The sequence below is a fragment of the Balaenoptera acutorostrata genome, chromosome 19, assembly GCF_949987535.1.
Source record: "Balaenoptera acutorostrata chromosome 19, mBalAcu1.1, whole genome shotgun sequence".
NCBI lineage: Eukaryota > Metazoa > Chordata > Mammalia > Artiodactyla > Balaenopteridae > Balaenoptera > Balaenoptera acutorostrata.
Genome location: NC_080082.1, coordinates 28,504,445 through 28,519,128, shown reverse-complemented (window position 1 = coordinate 28,519,128; position 14,684 = coordinate 28,504,445). Strand labels below are relative to the sequence as shown.

General features: G+C 41.1%; 1 protein-coding gene across 4 annotated transcripts in view; it reads right to left on the bottom strand.

Moving 5' to 3' along the window:
* Window positions 1–550: 550 nt before the first annotated feature.
* The window catches only part of PSME3IP1 (proteasome activator subunit 3 interacting protein 1), a 44,683-nt gene continuing 30,549 nt past the window's right edge, over window positions 551–14,684 (bottom strand). For all 4 annotated transcript variants that reach the window (XM_057534000.1, XM_057533998.1, XM_057533999.1 and 1 more), the window contains one exon: window positions 551–920. In XM_057534000.1, the coding sequence (XP_057389983.1) occupies window positions 703–920 (218 nt within the window). In that variant the 3' untranslated portion in view covers window positions 551–702. The remainder of the gene's footprint in view (window positions 921–14,684) is intronic.

Sequence of the window (14,684 nt, the reverse complement as noted above, 5' to 3'; positions counted from 1 at the left end):
AAATAAGGCCTATGTTTGTTTCTCTAAGGTTTAGTGTCTTAAATGGGATTAGGTGGAGGGAGAAGGAATAGACAAGGGTAAGGGAAAACTTCACAATGAACGATGAGTGTTAAGTGACACCCCCTGCAGATGTAGTTTAGAACCTTTACTTAGTCACACAACATCAAGAATAGGTTAGTTCCAGGGCAGTGCGCCATTCCATCACCCGGGACCTTCTCTCCCCCCTGCACACTCCACAACACAGTATAGTCAAACGGCGCCTTCGTCTAGAATAGAATGTTTAAATGATACCTGTTCAATAACTGTCCTTGCTTCTTTGTGGTGTTGGGAAAGGAAAAAAAAAGAAACAAAAAACAAAAAAACAAGAAAGCAACAGAACCCAAACCCTTTGCAAGCTGCTTGGTACCTATCTTCCCAGGGCGTTTTTAGTGGAATTTCTGCTGGGCCCTGACCTCTGCCCTACTAAATCAGTGAGGACAGAAGCCGTGGGACAGGTTTGGGCATCTGTACTGGAGTAGAAAGAGAAAACAAACACAAGTCGGGCCACAAGTGGATTCTGGACATTTTTAGATGAGGTTAAAAATGTCATGGTGTGCACAGGGAGCAGGCAAAGGACTTTTCTGTGGGAGGCAATGCCTGTAGGCAGAATAAACTGTCCAGTCTACTCTTGGGGAGGAGCTCCCTGCGGTAAGAACAGAGGAATTAGGGGGCCTCGAGGAAGGTGTTGGTTCGAAAGATGGAGGAGACGATCTTGCCGGTGGCATTGATGGTGCCTTCGCTGTCTGAGCTGGACTCAGAGTCGCTGCTCCCAGAGTAGGCGCCCAAACCTGGGAGGATGCCGATACAGACGGCAGCGGAGGGGCAGTGGATGGAGGGACCACTCAGAGATGTGCTTCCAAGAGACACGCAGGACGGGGCTTCTGCAAAAAAGGAGGCAGGACTGTTACTTCATCACCCTTTTCCAAAGGTGATGGTGTGCTTTCCATGTGTAGAGGGCTTTATGTTGGAAGCCTCAAAACAACCCTATGCAGTCGACACTATCATCATCTTCATCTTAATGTTCCTCGTTTACAACTGAGAAAACTGAAGCCACAGCAGAGATCATTTTAAGACCATGCAGAATATCACCAAGTAGCTGGGGCTCTTTTCGCCCCAGGAAACCCAGAGTCACAGCAGAACCTCCATGACAGAAAGCCTCAACCTAGAAAACACAGAACTTGAAGGTTAGAGGAAAAGTTAAGGACTCTCCTCCATCCCTTCTTCTTCCCTGTTTCCAGCCTCATTTAATCACTACAACAACCTGGTATATAGGGATCCCCCATTTTGATGATGAGGGAGGTCCAAAACCCAGCTAAGGTTAAAGGCCACTTAGAGTAGAAAACATTAAACTAAATTTGAATCAAAAGATAATGTACTAAAATGATCCCAGAGCTCACTGTAGAGTAAGGGTTGGAATTCAAACACTGTATCAGGCTGACAAGCATATTACCTTCTAGGGTTTTGCCTTAACAAACCCCTAACACTTCACGTAAATGTGAAAAGGATACATGGTTCCAAGTATATGAAATCAGGAGTAAGTAAAAAATATCACTGAGAAGCAAAGAGAGATCTCCAACAGCCAGTACACATAGTTCATTTGCTTATACAGGAAGTAATAATAAGGGGAAAGGAAGCTGCTAAAGATAAGTAATGTGAAAACATGGAGATGTAGAAAAGTGAGAGCTCACAATGATTGCAGAGGCTACAAGAGGTAACAAAGGCTACAAGAAAACAGGCAAATATTTACAATAAGTATCACAAAAGCTAATTTATTTACGATACAAAGAGTTCTTCCAAACCCAACAACAAACCAACAACTGAACAGAAAAGTAGACAGAAGACACGAATAGTTCACAGAAAAAGAAACAAATGACTTTTAAACATAGGAGAATAAACAATATATACGGAGGAATACGCATCTATATATGTTGCTGAGGGAATGTAGGACTATTTGGCTAAGTCCTTCACACTTAAATGATGTTCATGCAGCACTGCTGAGAGGAGAAACCAAAAGGTTCATTAATAGAGGACCAGTGTAATGGACTAGTATTCAGCCATTAAGAAGAATAAAGCATCTGTGTGTGTACTGGTATTGAATGATCTCTAAGATACCATGTGTTAAATGAAAGAGGCAGGGTGAGTACAAGTTATAATCTGGGGGGGGGGGACATTAAATATGCATGATAATGTATGAAAAAATATATTAAAAACTGGTAACAGTGGCTGCTCTGGGGAGAGCAATTGAGTGGCTGAGGACCAGGGGAGACAACTTTTTATTCCACACTCTTGTGTCCCTTTTCAATTTACTATTGGGTGCATATAACTACCTATTTAGACAATTTTTAAGAAAGCCAAATGCCACAATTCAAAGAGTATCCTAGGCCATTTAATTCAGAAGGAACAGCCCCCCTCTTACCTCTGTAATCCCTGTATTATAGCCAGGAAGGCTGTAGAAGACTGACAGTCCTAATGGCTATCTTCTCCTTATCCATATTCTCCTCATCCATATTCTCCTCAGACTGTAAGTCTCTGGAGGGCAAGGGCTCCTTCTTCTCTATCCCATCCCCTGGGCATAGAGCAGAGGGCCTGGCACAGAGCAGGCCAACATTCACAATGTGTGAGAATGCAGGAAAATGCGTAACAGAGTTTCACTGCAAATGGCTAAATTTTGGGGGTGGGAGTGGGGGTGGGGGGAATGTGAAAATTTGGGACATAACATCAAATTATAAACCATTCATTACCTGAACATTCATTGTATTACTATTTTCACACATACAAGGATACTTTCAGTATTCTTTGAGAAAAATTGGGTTGTTTAAAAACAAAACAAAACAAAACAAAACCCTGATATCATAAGGGTATGAATCAGTTACTTAGAAAAGTAATGTATGTGAAGTTATTCAGTGAAATGTGTCCTTTTATTAAGTATTTCAAGGGTGAATTTAATTTTAGGGTCTATCTTAGAAAAGAAAGATCAAGTTCAGAATACCTGTGGAGGACTAGAGCCGGCCTAAGGGAAGGATGGAAGCCAGCCACAGAAATGTAACCAAAGGAATCTAGACCACAGGGGCATTAGCAGAGTTTAAGCAAAAGGACCAAATCTCCCAATTATCTAGGAAGTTTCAAGAAAGAAAAGAGATTGCAACTCTAACAAATTTCATTCCAAAAGCAGTTAACTGGGACTTCCCTGGCAGTCCAGTGGTTAAGACTTTGCCTTCCAGTGTAGGAGGTACAGGTTCGATCCCTGGTCAGAGAACTAAGATCCCACATGCCTCGGGGCCAAAAAATCAAAACATAAAATATTGTAACAAACTCAATAAAGACTTTAAAAAAAAAAAAAAAAAAAGCAGTTAACTGCCCACAGAGAACAAAATGGTGCCCTCTGATCTCACCCATTTGGTGAAGTTTCCTGCCAACTTCTGCGTTTGCAGGACCACACTGTCACACCAAATTAACATTGAAAATTACTAATGGAGAATGTTCTTGGGATTCAGACAGACGCGTGACTTGAGAGTAGATGGGACCAACTTGTGTGTTCACTGGCTCTGCTCAGAGATTAAGTCAGAGCCTCCAGTGGGGGAAGCCTGAATCTCCGTAAGGACTACAGAGCTATCTTCTGGGGGACTAAAGGGGCAAGTCTTCTACTGCCGAGGTCAAGACTCTAACAGAAGCTTCAGGGGATAGTCTTCTCGTGGGGCCTTAGCTCCTAGCAAAAGAGGATATTTCTTGTCCAGTTTCTGCTATAAGAATGGAGGGATTTAGAATGACAAAAATAAGATGGCTCTTAAATACAAGTGTCTGCCTGAGAGAATTTAAAGCAGCCATACAAGTTTCCCTTTCCATTAATTGATATACATAATTCCTATTAGGGAATAAGCACCAGATACAGGGCTACTAGGTAACTAGTTGAAATATATTTTAGATTTCTATGAAGTTTTATATACCTCTGTGTATGTGTGCACACACAGTATATACTTATCCTATTTAAGCAGCCACAGTTTAACAAGTTTTTTATATATTAAAAAGATCCCAGTTAAATGGAACTGTTACACTGCTGATGGGAATGTAAACTGGAATAACTTCTTAGCAGGGCAATTTGGCAATATTTTTCTAAGTTACAAATGTATATCTGACTCAATAATTCTACTTCTAAGTATTTAACCTGACATATTGTGAATGTGAAAAATGATGCATGTACAGGGTTATTTAATGAAACATCATAATAGAGAAAGAATGGAAACAATCTAAATGTTCATCAATAAAAAACGAAATAAATATACTATGGTACAACCATACAATGGATTACTACACAGCCTTAAAAAGGAATGAAGAAGCTCTTTATGCACAGGCATGCTATGATTCCCAAGGTAAGTAAGCAATGAACAGAAGAGTATGTTAATTAAAATAACGATGATGATAGGAAATGCAAAACAACATATGAAGTAAATCTTGCCAAAAAATCAACGTGAATTGACCAAGCTCTAGACCTAATTACCATTTTTTTTTTTTAAAGATTTTTTTTTTGATGTGGACCATTTTTAAATTTATTTATTTATTTATGGCTGTGTTGGGTCTTCGTTTCTGTGCGAGGGCTTTCTCTAGTTGTGGCAAGCGGGGGCCACTCTTCATTGCGGTGCGCGGACCTTTCACTATCGTGGCCTCTCTTGTTGCGGAGCACAGGCTCCAGACACGCAGGCTCAGTAATTGTGGCTCACGGGCCCAGTTGCTCCGCGGCATGTGGGATCTTCCCCGACCAGGGCTCGAACCCATGTCCCCTGCATTGGCAGGCAGATTCTCAACCACTGCGCCACCAGGGAAGCCCCTAATTACCATTTTATAGGAAACACAGGATATAAAGGAATCCCATGGGGATACAATTAGCAAAATCTAGAGTGCAGGAAACTCCACAGGGCAGAGGCCCAGTTTCTTCACAAGTAAAATATAAAGGAAACAAAAAATAAATTAAGAAAGAGGAAGAACCCATAGGTTAAATGAGACTTAAAAGACAGATTAGCCTACTGTTAAGATGCCATAAAATGGCAATTTTCCCAAACTGATCAACAGATTCAAGCAATCCCTATCAAAATCCCAGCTGCCTGAATTGACAAGTTGATCCCAAAATTCATATGGAAATGCAAGGGACCTCAAATAGCAAAACAATATTGAAAAAGAACAAACTTGAAGGACTGACACTTCCTGGTTTCAAAACCTACTACAAAGCTAGAATGATCAAAACTGTGTGGTAGGGAATTCCCTGGCAGTCCCATGGTTAGGACTCCATGCTCTCACTGCCAAGGGCCTGGGTTCAATCTCTGGTCGGGGAACTAAGATCCCACAAGCCGTGCAGCATGGCCAAAAAATAAAACAAAACAAAAACAAACAAACGAAAACAAAACTGTGTGGTGATAGACATACAAATCAATGGAAGAGAAAAGTGAGTCCAGAAATAAACCCAAACATGCTGTTCAACTGATTTTCAACAAAGTGTCATGACAATTCAGTGGGAGAAAAAACAGTCCTTTCAACAAATTATTGAGTCAAAAAATAAACACAAAATGGGTCAAAGATCAAAATGTAAGTATAAAACTCTTTAAAAAAAAATGTAAGCGTAAATCTTCATGACCATGAATTAGGCAACTGTTTCTTAGATATGACACTTAAAGTACAAGCAACCAAAGAAAAAATAAATTGATGTCATCAAAATGTAAAACTTTTGTGCTCCAAAGAACACTATCAAGAAAGTGAAAGTACAACCCACAGAAAGAGACAATATTTATAAATCATCTATCTGACAAGTGTCTAGCATCCAGAACATATAAAGAACACTTACAACTCAAAAATAAAAAGACAAATAACCCAATTTTAAAATAGGCTCAGGATATGAGTAGGTATTTCTCTAAAGAAGATAAACAAATGGCCATTAAGTACACAATGCCAACATCATTAGTCATTAGAGAAACCCCAATCAGAACCACAATAAAGTATCACTTCACACCCAATGGATGGATATAAGAAACACAATAACAACTGTTGATAAGGATGTAAAGAAACTGAAACCCTCATATACTGCTGGTAGAATATAAAAATGGTGCAGCTACAGTGGAAAACAGTGTGGCAGTTCCTCAAAAAGTTAAACATAGATTTACTGTATGACCCAGCAATTCCACTCTTAGGTATATACCCAAGAGAACTGAAAACAGTTTTTCACACAAAAACTTGGATATGAATGTTCACAGCAGCATGGTTTGTAACAGCCCAAACGTGGAAACAACCCATATGTTCATCAATTGATGAGTGGACAAAAAGGTGGCATACCATAAAATGGGATATTATTCAGCTGTAAAAAGTACTAATACATACCACAACATGAACTATGAAAACATTATGTTACGTGAAAAGTCAGACACAAAAGGCCCTATATTGCATGATTTCATTTATAAAAAGTGTCCAGAAAAGGCAAATCCATAGAGACAGAAGTTGATTGGTGGTTGCTGGTGGCTGTGGAGAGGGAAGAATGGGGAATAACTGCTAATGGGCACGGAGCTTCTTTTTGCGGTGATGAAAATGTTCTGGAATTAGATAGTGGTGATAAATACACATTCTTCTGAACATATTAAAAACCACTGAACTGTATCCTTTAAAAGGGTGAATTTTATGGTATGTGAATTATATCTCAATCATTTTTTTAAGCCATATAAGCCAAATACAATGTCTAATCCTTCCTTGGATACTTATTTTTTAAAAAAACCAATTGTCGGATCGGAATAAAAATGGTGGAGCAGCAGGATGTGGAACTCACCTCTTCCCACAAATATATCAAGAATACACCTACAAATGGAACAGTTCTCATAGAACACCTACTGAACACTAGCAGAAGACCTCTAACACCTGAAAGGACAAAAAAGATCTCCATGTAACCAGGTAGGACAAAAGGAAAAAAAAAAAGAGAGAGAGAAAGTGGGACGGGTCTGGCACCCCTGGGAGGGAGCTGAAGGAGAGTAGAGGTTCCTATACCTTCGGAAGTCCCCTCATGGGCGGGGAGATCAGCTGGGACAAAAAAGAAGCTTCAGAGGCTCAGAGGGAGAGCGCAACAACTAGTTAGTGGCAGGCAGGACAGAGAGAGACCTACACAGACAGTCTGTGTCACCACTCTGCACACCCCACCCTGAGAGGCATGTCCACTGGTATGGGCAGGGGCTGGGTGCTGGAACACAGGGTTTAGAGGACAGACCTGGGGAGAGGACTGTTGGGGGCTGTGTGGAGACAGCCTGAAGGGGCTGGAGTGTGGGGTGCTGCAACCAGGAGTGTTCGTGGCAGAACCCTGGGCTGCCACAGAAGCGAAGCGCCATTGTTAAGTGGCAATGCAAAAGGGAGGGGTGGGGCCAACACTGCAGTCTCTTTCCCCACCTGCCGTCTCCTGCTTCCTCGGGCTCCATGCGGGGCCCCAGCCCAGGCCAGCTCATGCACCCAAGCTGCTCGGGCCCGTTCCCGCCAGAGCAGGCTCGCATGCTCCGGCCCCTGCCTCAGCAGTCTTGGGAACAGACACCAGTGGGTTGCCCACACGCAGAGGTGAGGCTGAAATCACAGCTGAGCCCCAGGGGTTGTGCAACTTAGGAAGCAGAGCTGAAATCTCTCCCCACGACTGTGCAAACCACAGATTTACGCCTACACTGCCAGCTTTGTGAATTCAGTGCCTGCGGAACATCTGAACGGACAACTGGTGCTCCCGTGGCTGGGACAGGTCTGGCCTTAGCAGCTATGGGCTTTGAGGGCGCGTACACACAGGGGTTGGTCCAGGCCAGGGTCTGAGCTGCCTCCATAGCTCCCATAGCGGGTCCAGGTGTGCAACTACTGCAGTCCTGGGACACGACTTCAGTGGATCCGCACTGGTGGCCTTGTGAAAACAAAGTCTGAGAGGCACCAGGGCCAACTGCCAGCATACCCACAACTGAGGTGGGGCCTAGGGCAGTGCCAACAACAGTGTACTTTGTGAGCCCACACAACGGGTGAAAGGTGACAAAAAAGAGCACACTCACAGGTGAACGGCTCCAGCGGAGGAATACTCAGTGGCTCCTCTCCCAGTGGGAGCACTCCAATCCCGCTTACCTCGCACCACAGATCAGAAACACAGCTCAGAAATGGAGCTGGGGGCTTCTACTCCAACAACTAGGGATCAGGCCCTGCCCTGGACAGGGCAGTGACAACCACAGAGCAAAGAGGAGGCCCCGCTCAATAGCCAGTGCAGGCTCTAATTACAACATCAGTCACACCTCCTAGCAAGGGGATAATGGCCTGCATACACTGAGAAAAGAGGTGGCAAGCATCCATACTAAAAGCAGCCCTCACACCAAAAAATATTAAACCCACAGAGGCTACACAGGGATGTTCCCACATAAAAATAGCCCTCAAAGACCACAGTAGATAATTGTTTCTCCTAAACTCATAGAGCAAGAGAAATATAAGTAAAATGCAGAAGCAGGGGAACCACTCCCAATGAAAAGATCAAGAGAATTCCCCTGAAAGAATAAACAATGAAACAGACATCTTCAGTCTAATAGACACCAAATTCAAAAAGGAGATAATGAAAATACTGAAGGAATTAAGAAAGGTTATCAATAGAAATGCAGATTACTATAAAAAGGAACTAGAAACTATAAGGAGGAGCCAAGAAAAATTAGAGAATTCACTTGAAGAGATGAAAGCTGAAAGGCTATGAATAGTAGAATGAATAATGCAGAAGAACGAATAAGTGATCTAGAAGATAGAATAATGGAAATCACCCAATTAGAACAGGAGACAAAAACCCAAATGAAAAAAAAAAAATGAAAAAAATGAGACCTATGGGATAATATAAAGCGTGCCAACCTATGCATAATAGGGATCCCATAAGAAGAAGAAAGAGAAAAGGGGATTGAAAATGAAGAAATAACAGCTGAAAACTTCCCAAACCTAAAGAAGGAAACAGATATCCAGATACAGAAAGCACAGAGGATCCTGAACAAGGTAAACCCAAACAGACCTACACCAAGACATACTATAATAAAAATGGCAAAAGTTAAAGAGACGATTCTAAAGACAGCAAGAGAAAAACACAGAATCAAAAGGGAACACCCATAAGGGTACCAGCTGATATCTCTACAGAAACACTGCAGGCCAGAAGGGAATGGCAAGATATATTCAAAGTCCTGAAAGGGAAAAATCTGCAACCTAGGATACTCTACCCAGCAAGATTATCATTTAGAACAGAGGGAGAGATAAAGAATTTCTCAGACAAGTAAAAACTAAAAGAATACGGAAATACTGAACCTATCCTAAAGGAAATATTGAAAGGTCTTCTCTAAATAGAAAGTCGTAAAAATCTATAGGAAAGAGAAAATCACAATTGGAAAGTAAATCACATAAATAAGACAGTACACAGATTAAAAAAAAAAATCAAAAAATTTCTGTGGAAGTGATGATAACCACAATGAACAGCAAAAGGATGAACATGAAGATGCAAAAGAGGACGTTAAAATCATAATATGTGGGGGAGGAGAGTACGAAAATGTAGATTTTTTTTTTTTTCTAGAATGTGTTTGGGCCTATATGACTACCAGTCTAAAGCAAGCAGATATAGGAAGGGGTTAACATACTTGAAAAACAGGGCAACCACAAATCAAAAACATACAATAGATTCACGAAAACCAAAAAGAACATAAGCATAATACAAAAGAAAATCATCAAACCACAAAAGGAAAAACAAAGAGAGACAAAGAAGAAATATAAAATCAACAGGAAGACAAGGTTTAAAATGGCAATGAATACATATCTATCATTAATTATCTTAAATGTCAATGGACTAAATTCTACAATCAAAAGACACAGTGATCATCCAAATTGAAAATAAATAAATAAGGGAGCCTGAACAAAGATGGCGGAGTAGAAGGACGTGCTCTCACTCCCTCTAGTGAGAACACCAGAATCACAACTAGCTGCTGGACAATCATCGACAGGAAGACACAGGAACTCACCAAAAAAGATACCCCACATCCAAAGACAAAGGAGAAGCCACAATGTGACGGTAGGAGGGGTGCAATCACAGCAAAATCAAATCCCATAACTGCTGGGTGGGTGACTCACAGACTGGAGAACACTTATACCACAGAAGTCCACCCACTGGAGTGAAGGTTCTGAGACCCACATAAGGCTTCCCAACCTGGGGTTCTGGCAACAGGAGGAGGAATTCCTAGAGAATCAGACTTTGAAGGCCAGTGGGATTTGATTGCAGGACTTCGACAGGACTGCGGGAAACAGAGACTCCACTCTTGGAGGGCACACACAAAAGGACTGTGTGCATTGGGACCCAGGGGAAGGAGCAGTGAACCCAGGGAAGACTAAACCAGACGTATCTGCTAGTGTTGGAGGGTCTCCTGCAGAGGCGGGGGGTGGCTGTGGCTCACCGTGGGGACAAGAACACTGGCAGCACAAGTTCTGGGAAGTACTCCTTGGCGTGAGCCCTCCCAGAGTCAGCCATTAGCCCTACCAAAGAGCCCAGGTAGGCTCCAGTGTTGGGTGCCTCAGGCCAAACAACGAACAGGGAGGGAACCCAGCCCCACCCATCAGCAGCCAAGCAGATTAAAGTTTTACTGAGCTCTGCCCACCAGAGCAACAGTCAGCTCTACCCACCACCAGTCCCTCCCATCAGGAAACCTGCACAAGCCTCTTAGATAGCCTCATCCACCAGAGGGCAGACAGCAGAAACAAGAAGAACTACAATCCTGCAGCCTGTGGAACAAAACCACATTCACAGAAAGATAGACAAGATGAAAAGGCAGAGGGCTATGTACCAGATGAAGGAACAAGATAAAACCCCAGAAAAGCAACTAAATGAAGTGGAGATAGGCAACCTTCCAGAAAAAGAATTCAGAATAATGATAGTGAGGATGATCCAGGACCTTGGAAAAAGAATGGAGGCAAAGATCGAGAAGATGCAAGAAATGTTTTAAAAAGACCTAGAAGAATTTAAGAACAAACAAACAGAGACGAACAATACAATAACTGAAATGAAAACTACACTGGAAGGAATCAATAGCAGAATAACTGAAGCAGAAGAACGGATAAGTGACCTGGAAGACAGAATGGTAGAATTCACTGCTGCAGAGCAGAATAAAGAAAAAAGAATGAAAAGAAATGAACACAGCCTAAGAGACCTCTGGGACAACATTAAATGCAACAACATTCGCATTATAGGGGTCCCAGAAGGAGAAGAGAGAGAGAAAGGACCAGAGAAAATATTTGAAGAGATTATAGTCGAAAACTTCCCTAACATGGGAAAGGAAATAGCCACCCAAGTCCAGGAAACGCAGCAAGTCCCATACAGGATAAACCCAAGGAGAAACACGCTGAGACACATAGTAATCAAATTGGCAAAAATTAAAGACAAAGAAAAATTATTGAAAGCAGCAAGGGAAAAACGACAAATAACATACAAGGGAACTCCCATAAGGTTAACAGCTGATTTCTCAGCAGAAACTCTACAAGCCAGAAGGGAGTGGCACGATAAAGTGATGAAAGGGAAGAACCTACAACCAAGATTACTCTACCCAGCAAGGATCTCATTCAGATTCGATAGAGAAAGCAAAAGCTTTACAGACAAGCAAAAGCTAAGAGAATGCAGCACCACCAAACCAGCTCTACAACAAATGCTAAAGGAACTTCTCTAAGTGGGAAACACAAGAGAAGAAAAGGACCTACAAAAAACAAACCCAAAACAATTAATAAAATGGTCATAGGAACATACATATCGATAATTGCCTTATACGTGAATGGATTAAATGCTCCAACCAAAAGACATAGGCATGCTGAATGGATACAAAAACAAGACCCATATATATGCTGTCTACAAGAGACCCACTTCAGACCTAGGGACACATACAGACTGAAAGTGAGGGGATAGAAAAAGATATTCCATGCAAATGGAAATCAAAAGAAAGCTGGAGTAGCAATACTCATGTCAGATAAAATAGACTTTAAAATAAAGAATGTTACAAGAGGGCTTCCCTGGTGGCATAGTGGTTGAGAATCTGCCTGCTAATGCAGGGGACACGGGTTCAAGTCCTGGTCTGGGAAGATCCCACATGCCGCGGAGCAACTAGGCCCGTGAGCCACAATTACTGAGCCTGCACGTCTGAAGCCTGTGCTCTGCAACAAGAGAGGCCATGATAGTGAGAGGCCCGCGTACCGCAATTAAGAGTGGCCCCCGCTTGCCACAACTAGAGAAAGCCCTCGCACAGAAACGAAGACCCAACACAGCCATAAATAAATAAATAAATAAATAAATAAATTTAAGAATGTTACAAGAGAGAAGGAAGGACACTACATAATGATCAAGGGATCAATCCAAGAAGAAGGTATAACAATTATAAATCTATATACACCCAACATAGGAACACCTCAATATATAACGCAACTGCTAACAGCTGCAAAAGAGGAAATCAACAGTAACACAATAATAGTGGGGGACTTTAACACCTCACTTACACCAATGGACAGATCAACCAAAATGAAAATAAATAAGGAAACAGAACCTTTAAATGACACAGTACGCCAGATGGGTTTAACTGATATTTATAGGACATTCCATCCAAAAACAGCAGATTACACTTTCTTCTCAAGTGCTCACAGAACATTCTCCAAGATAGATCACATCTTGGGTCACAAATCAAGCCTCAGTAAATTTAAGAAAATTGAAATCATATCAACCATTTTTTCTGACCACAATGCTATGAGATTAGAAATCAATTACAGGGAAAAAACTGAAAAAACACAAACACATGGAGGCTGAACAATACGTTACTAAATAACCAAGAGATCACTGAAGAAATCAAAGAGGAAATCAAAAAATACCTAGAGACAAATGACAATGAAAACACGACGACCCAAAACCTATGGGATGCAGCAAAAGCAGTTCTAAGAGGGAAGTTTATAGCTATACAAGCCTACCTCAAGAAACAAGAAAAATTTCAAGTAAACAATCTAACCTTACACCTAAAGGAACTAGAGAAAGAAGAACAAACAAAACCCAAAGTTAGCAAAAGAAAAGAAATCATAATCAGAGCAGAAATAAATGAAACAGAAACAAAGAAAACAGCAGCAAAGATCAACAGAACTGGCAAGCAACCGCATACATAGCACAGGGAGATCAGCTCTGTGCTTTGTGACCACCTAGAGGTGTGGGGTGGGGAGGGCGGGAGGGAGGGAGATGCAAGAGGGAAGAGATATGGGAACATATGTATATGTAAAACTGATTCACTTTGTTATAAAGCAGAAACTAACACACCATTGTAAAGCAATTATACTCCAATAAAGATGTTAAAAAAAAGAAAAAGATCAATAGAACTAAAAGCTGGTTCTTTGAGAAGATAAACAAAATTGATAAACCATTAGCCAGACTCATCAAGAAAAAGAGGGACAGGACTCAAATCAATAAAATTAGAAATGAAACAGGAGAAGTTACAACAGACATCGCAGAAATACAAAGCATCCTAAGAGACTACTACAAGCAACTCTATGCCAATGAAATGGACAACCTGGAAGAAATGGACAAAGTCTTAGAAAGGTATAACCTTCCAAGACTGAACCAGGAAGAAATAGAAAATATGAACAGACCAATCACAAGTCATGAAATTGAAACTGTGATTAAAAATCTTCCAACAAACAAAAAAGTCCAGGACCAGATGGCTTCACAGGTGAATTCTATCAAACATTTAGAGAAGAGCTAACACCCATCCTTCTCAAACTCTCCCAAAAAACTGCAGAGGAAGGAACACTCCCAAACTCATTCTATGAGGCCACCATCACCCTGATACCAAAACCAGACAAAGGTACTACAAAAAAAGAAAATTACAGACCAATATCACTGATGAATATAGATGCAAAAATCCTCAACAAAATACTAGCAAACAGAATCCAACAACACATTAAAAGGATCATACACCATGATCAAGTAGGATTTATCCCAGGGATGCAAGGATCCTTCAATATACGCATATCAATCAATGTGATACACCATATTAACAAATTGAAGAATAAAAACCATATGATCATCTCAACAGATGCAGAAAAAGCTTTTGACAAAATTCAACACCCATTTATGATAAAAACTCTCCAGAAAGTGGGCATAGAGGGAACCTACCTCAACATAATAAAGGTCATATACGACAAACCCACAGCAAACATCATTCTCAATGGTGAAAAACTGAAAGCATTTCCTCTAAGATCAGGAACAAGACAAGGATGTCCACTCTCACCACTATTATTCAACATAGTTTTGGAAGTCCTAGCCATGGCAATCAGAGAAGAAAAAGAAATAAAAGGAATACAAATTGGAAAAGAAGATGTAAAACTGTCACTGTTTGCAGATGACATGATACTATACGGAGAGAATCCTAAAGATGCCACCAGAAAACTACTACAGCTAATCAATGAATTTGGTAACGTTGCAGGATACAAAATTAATGCACAGAAATCTCTTGCATTCCTATACACTAATGATGAAAAATCTGAAAGAGAAATTAAGGAAACGCTCCCATTTACCATTGCAACAAAAGGAATAAAATACATAGGAATAAACCTACCTAGGGAGACAAAAGACCTGTATGCAGAAA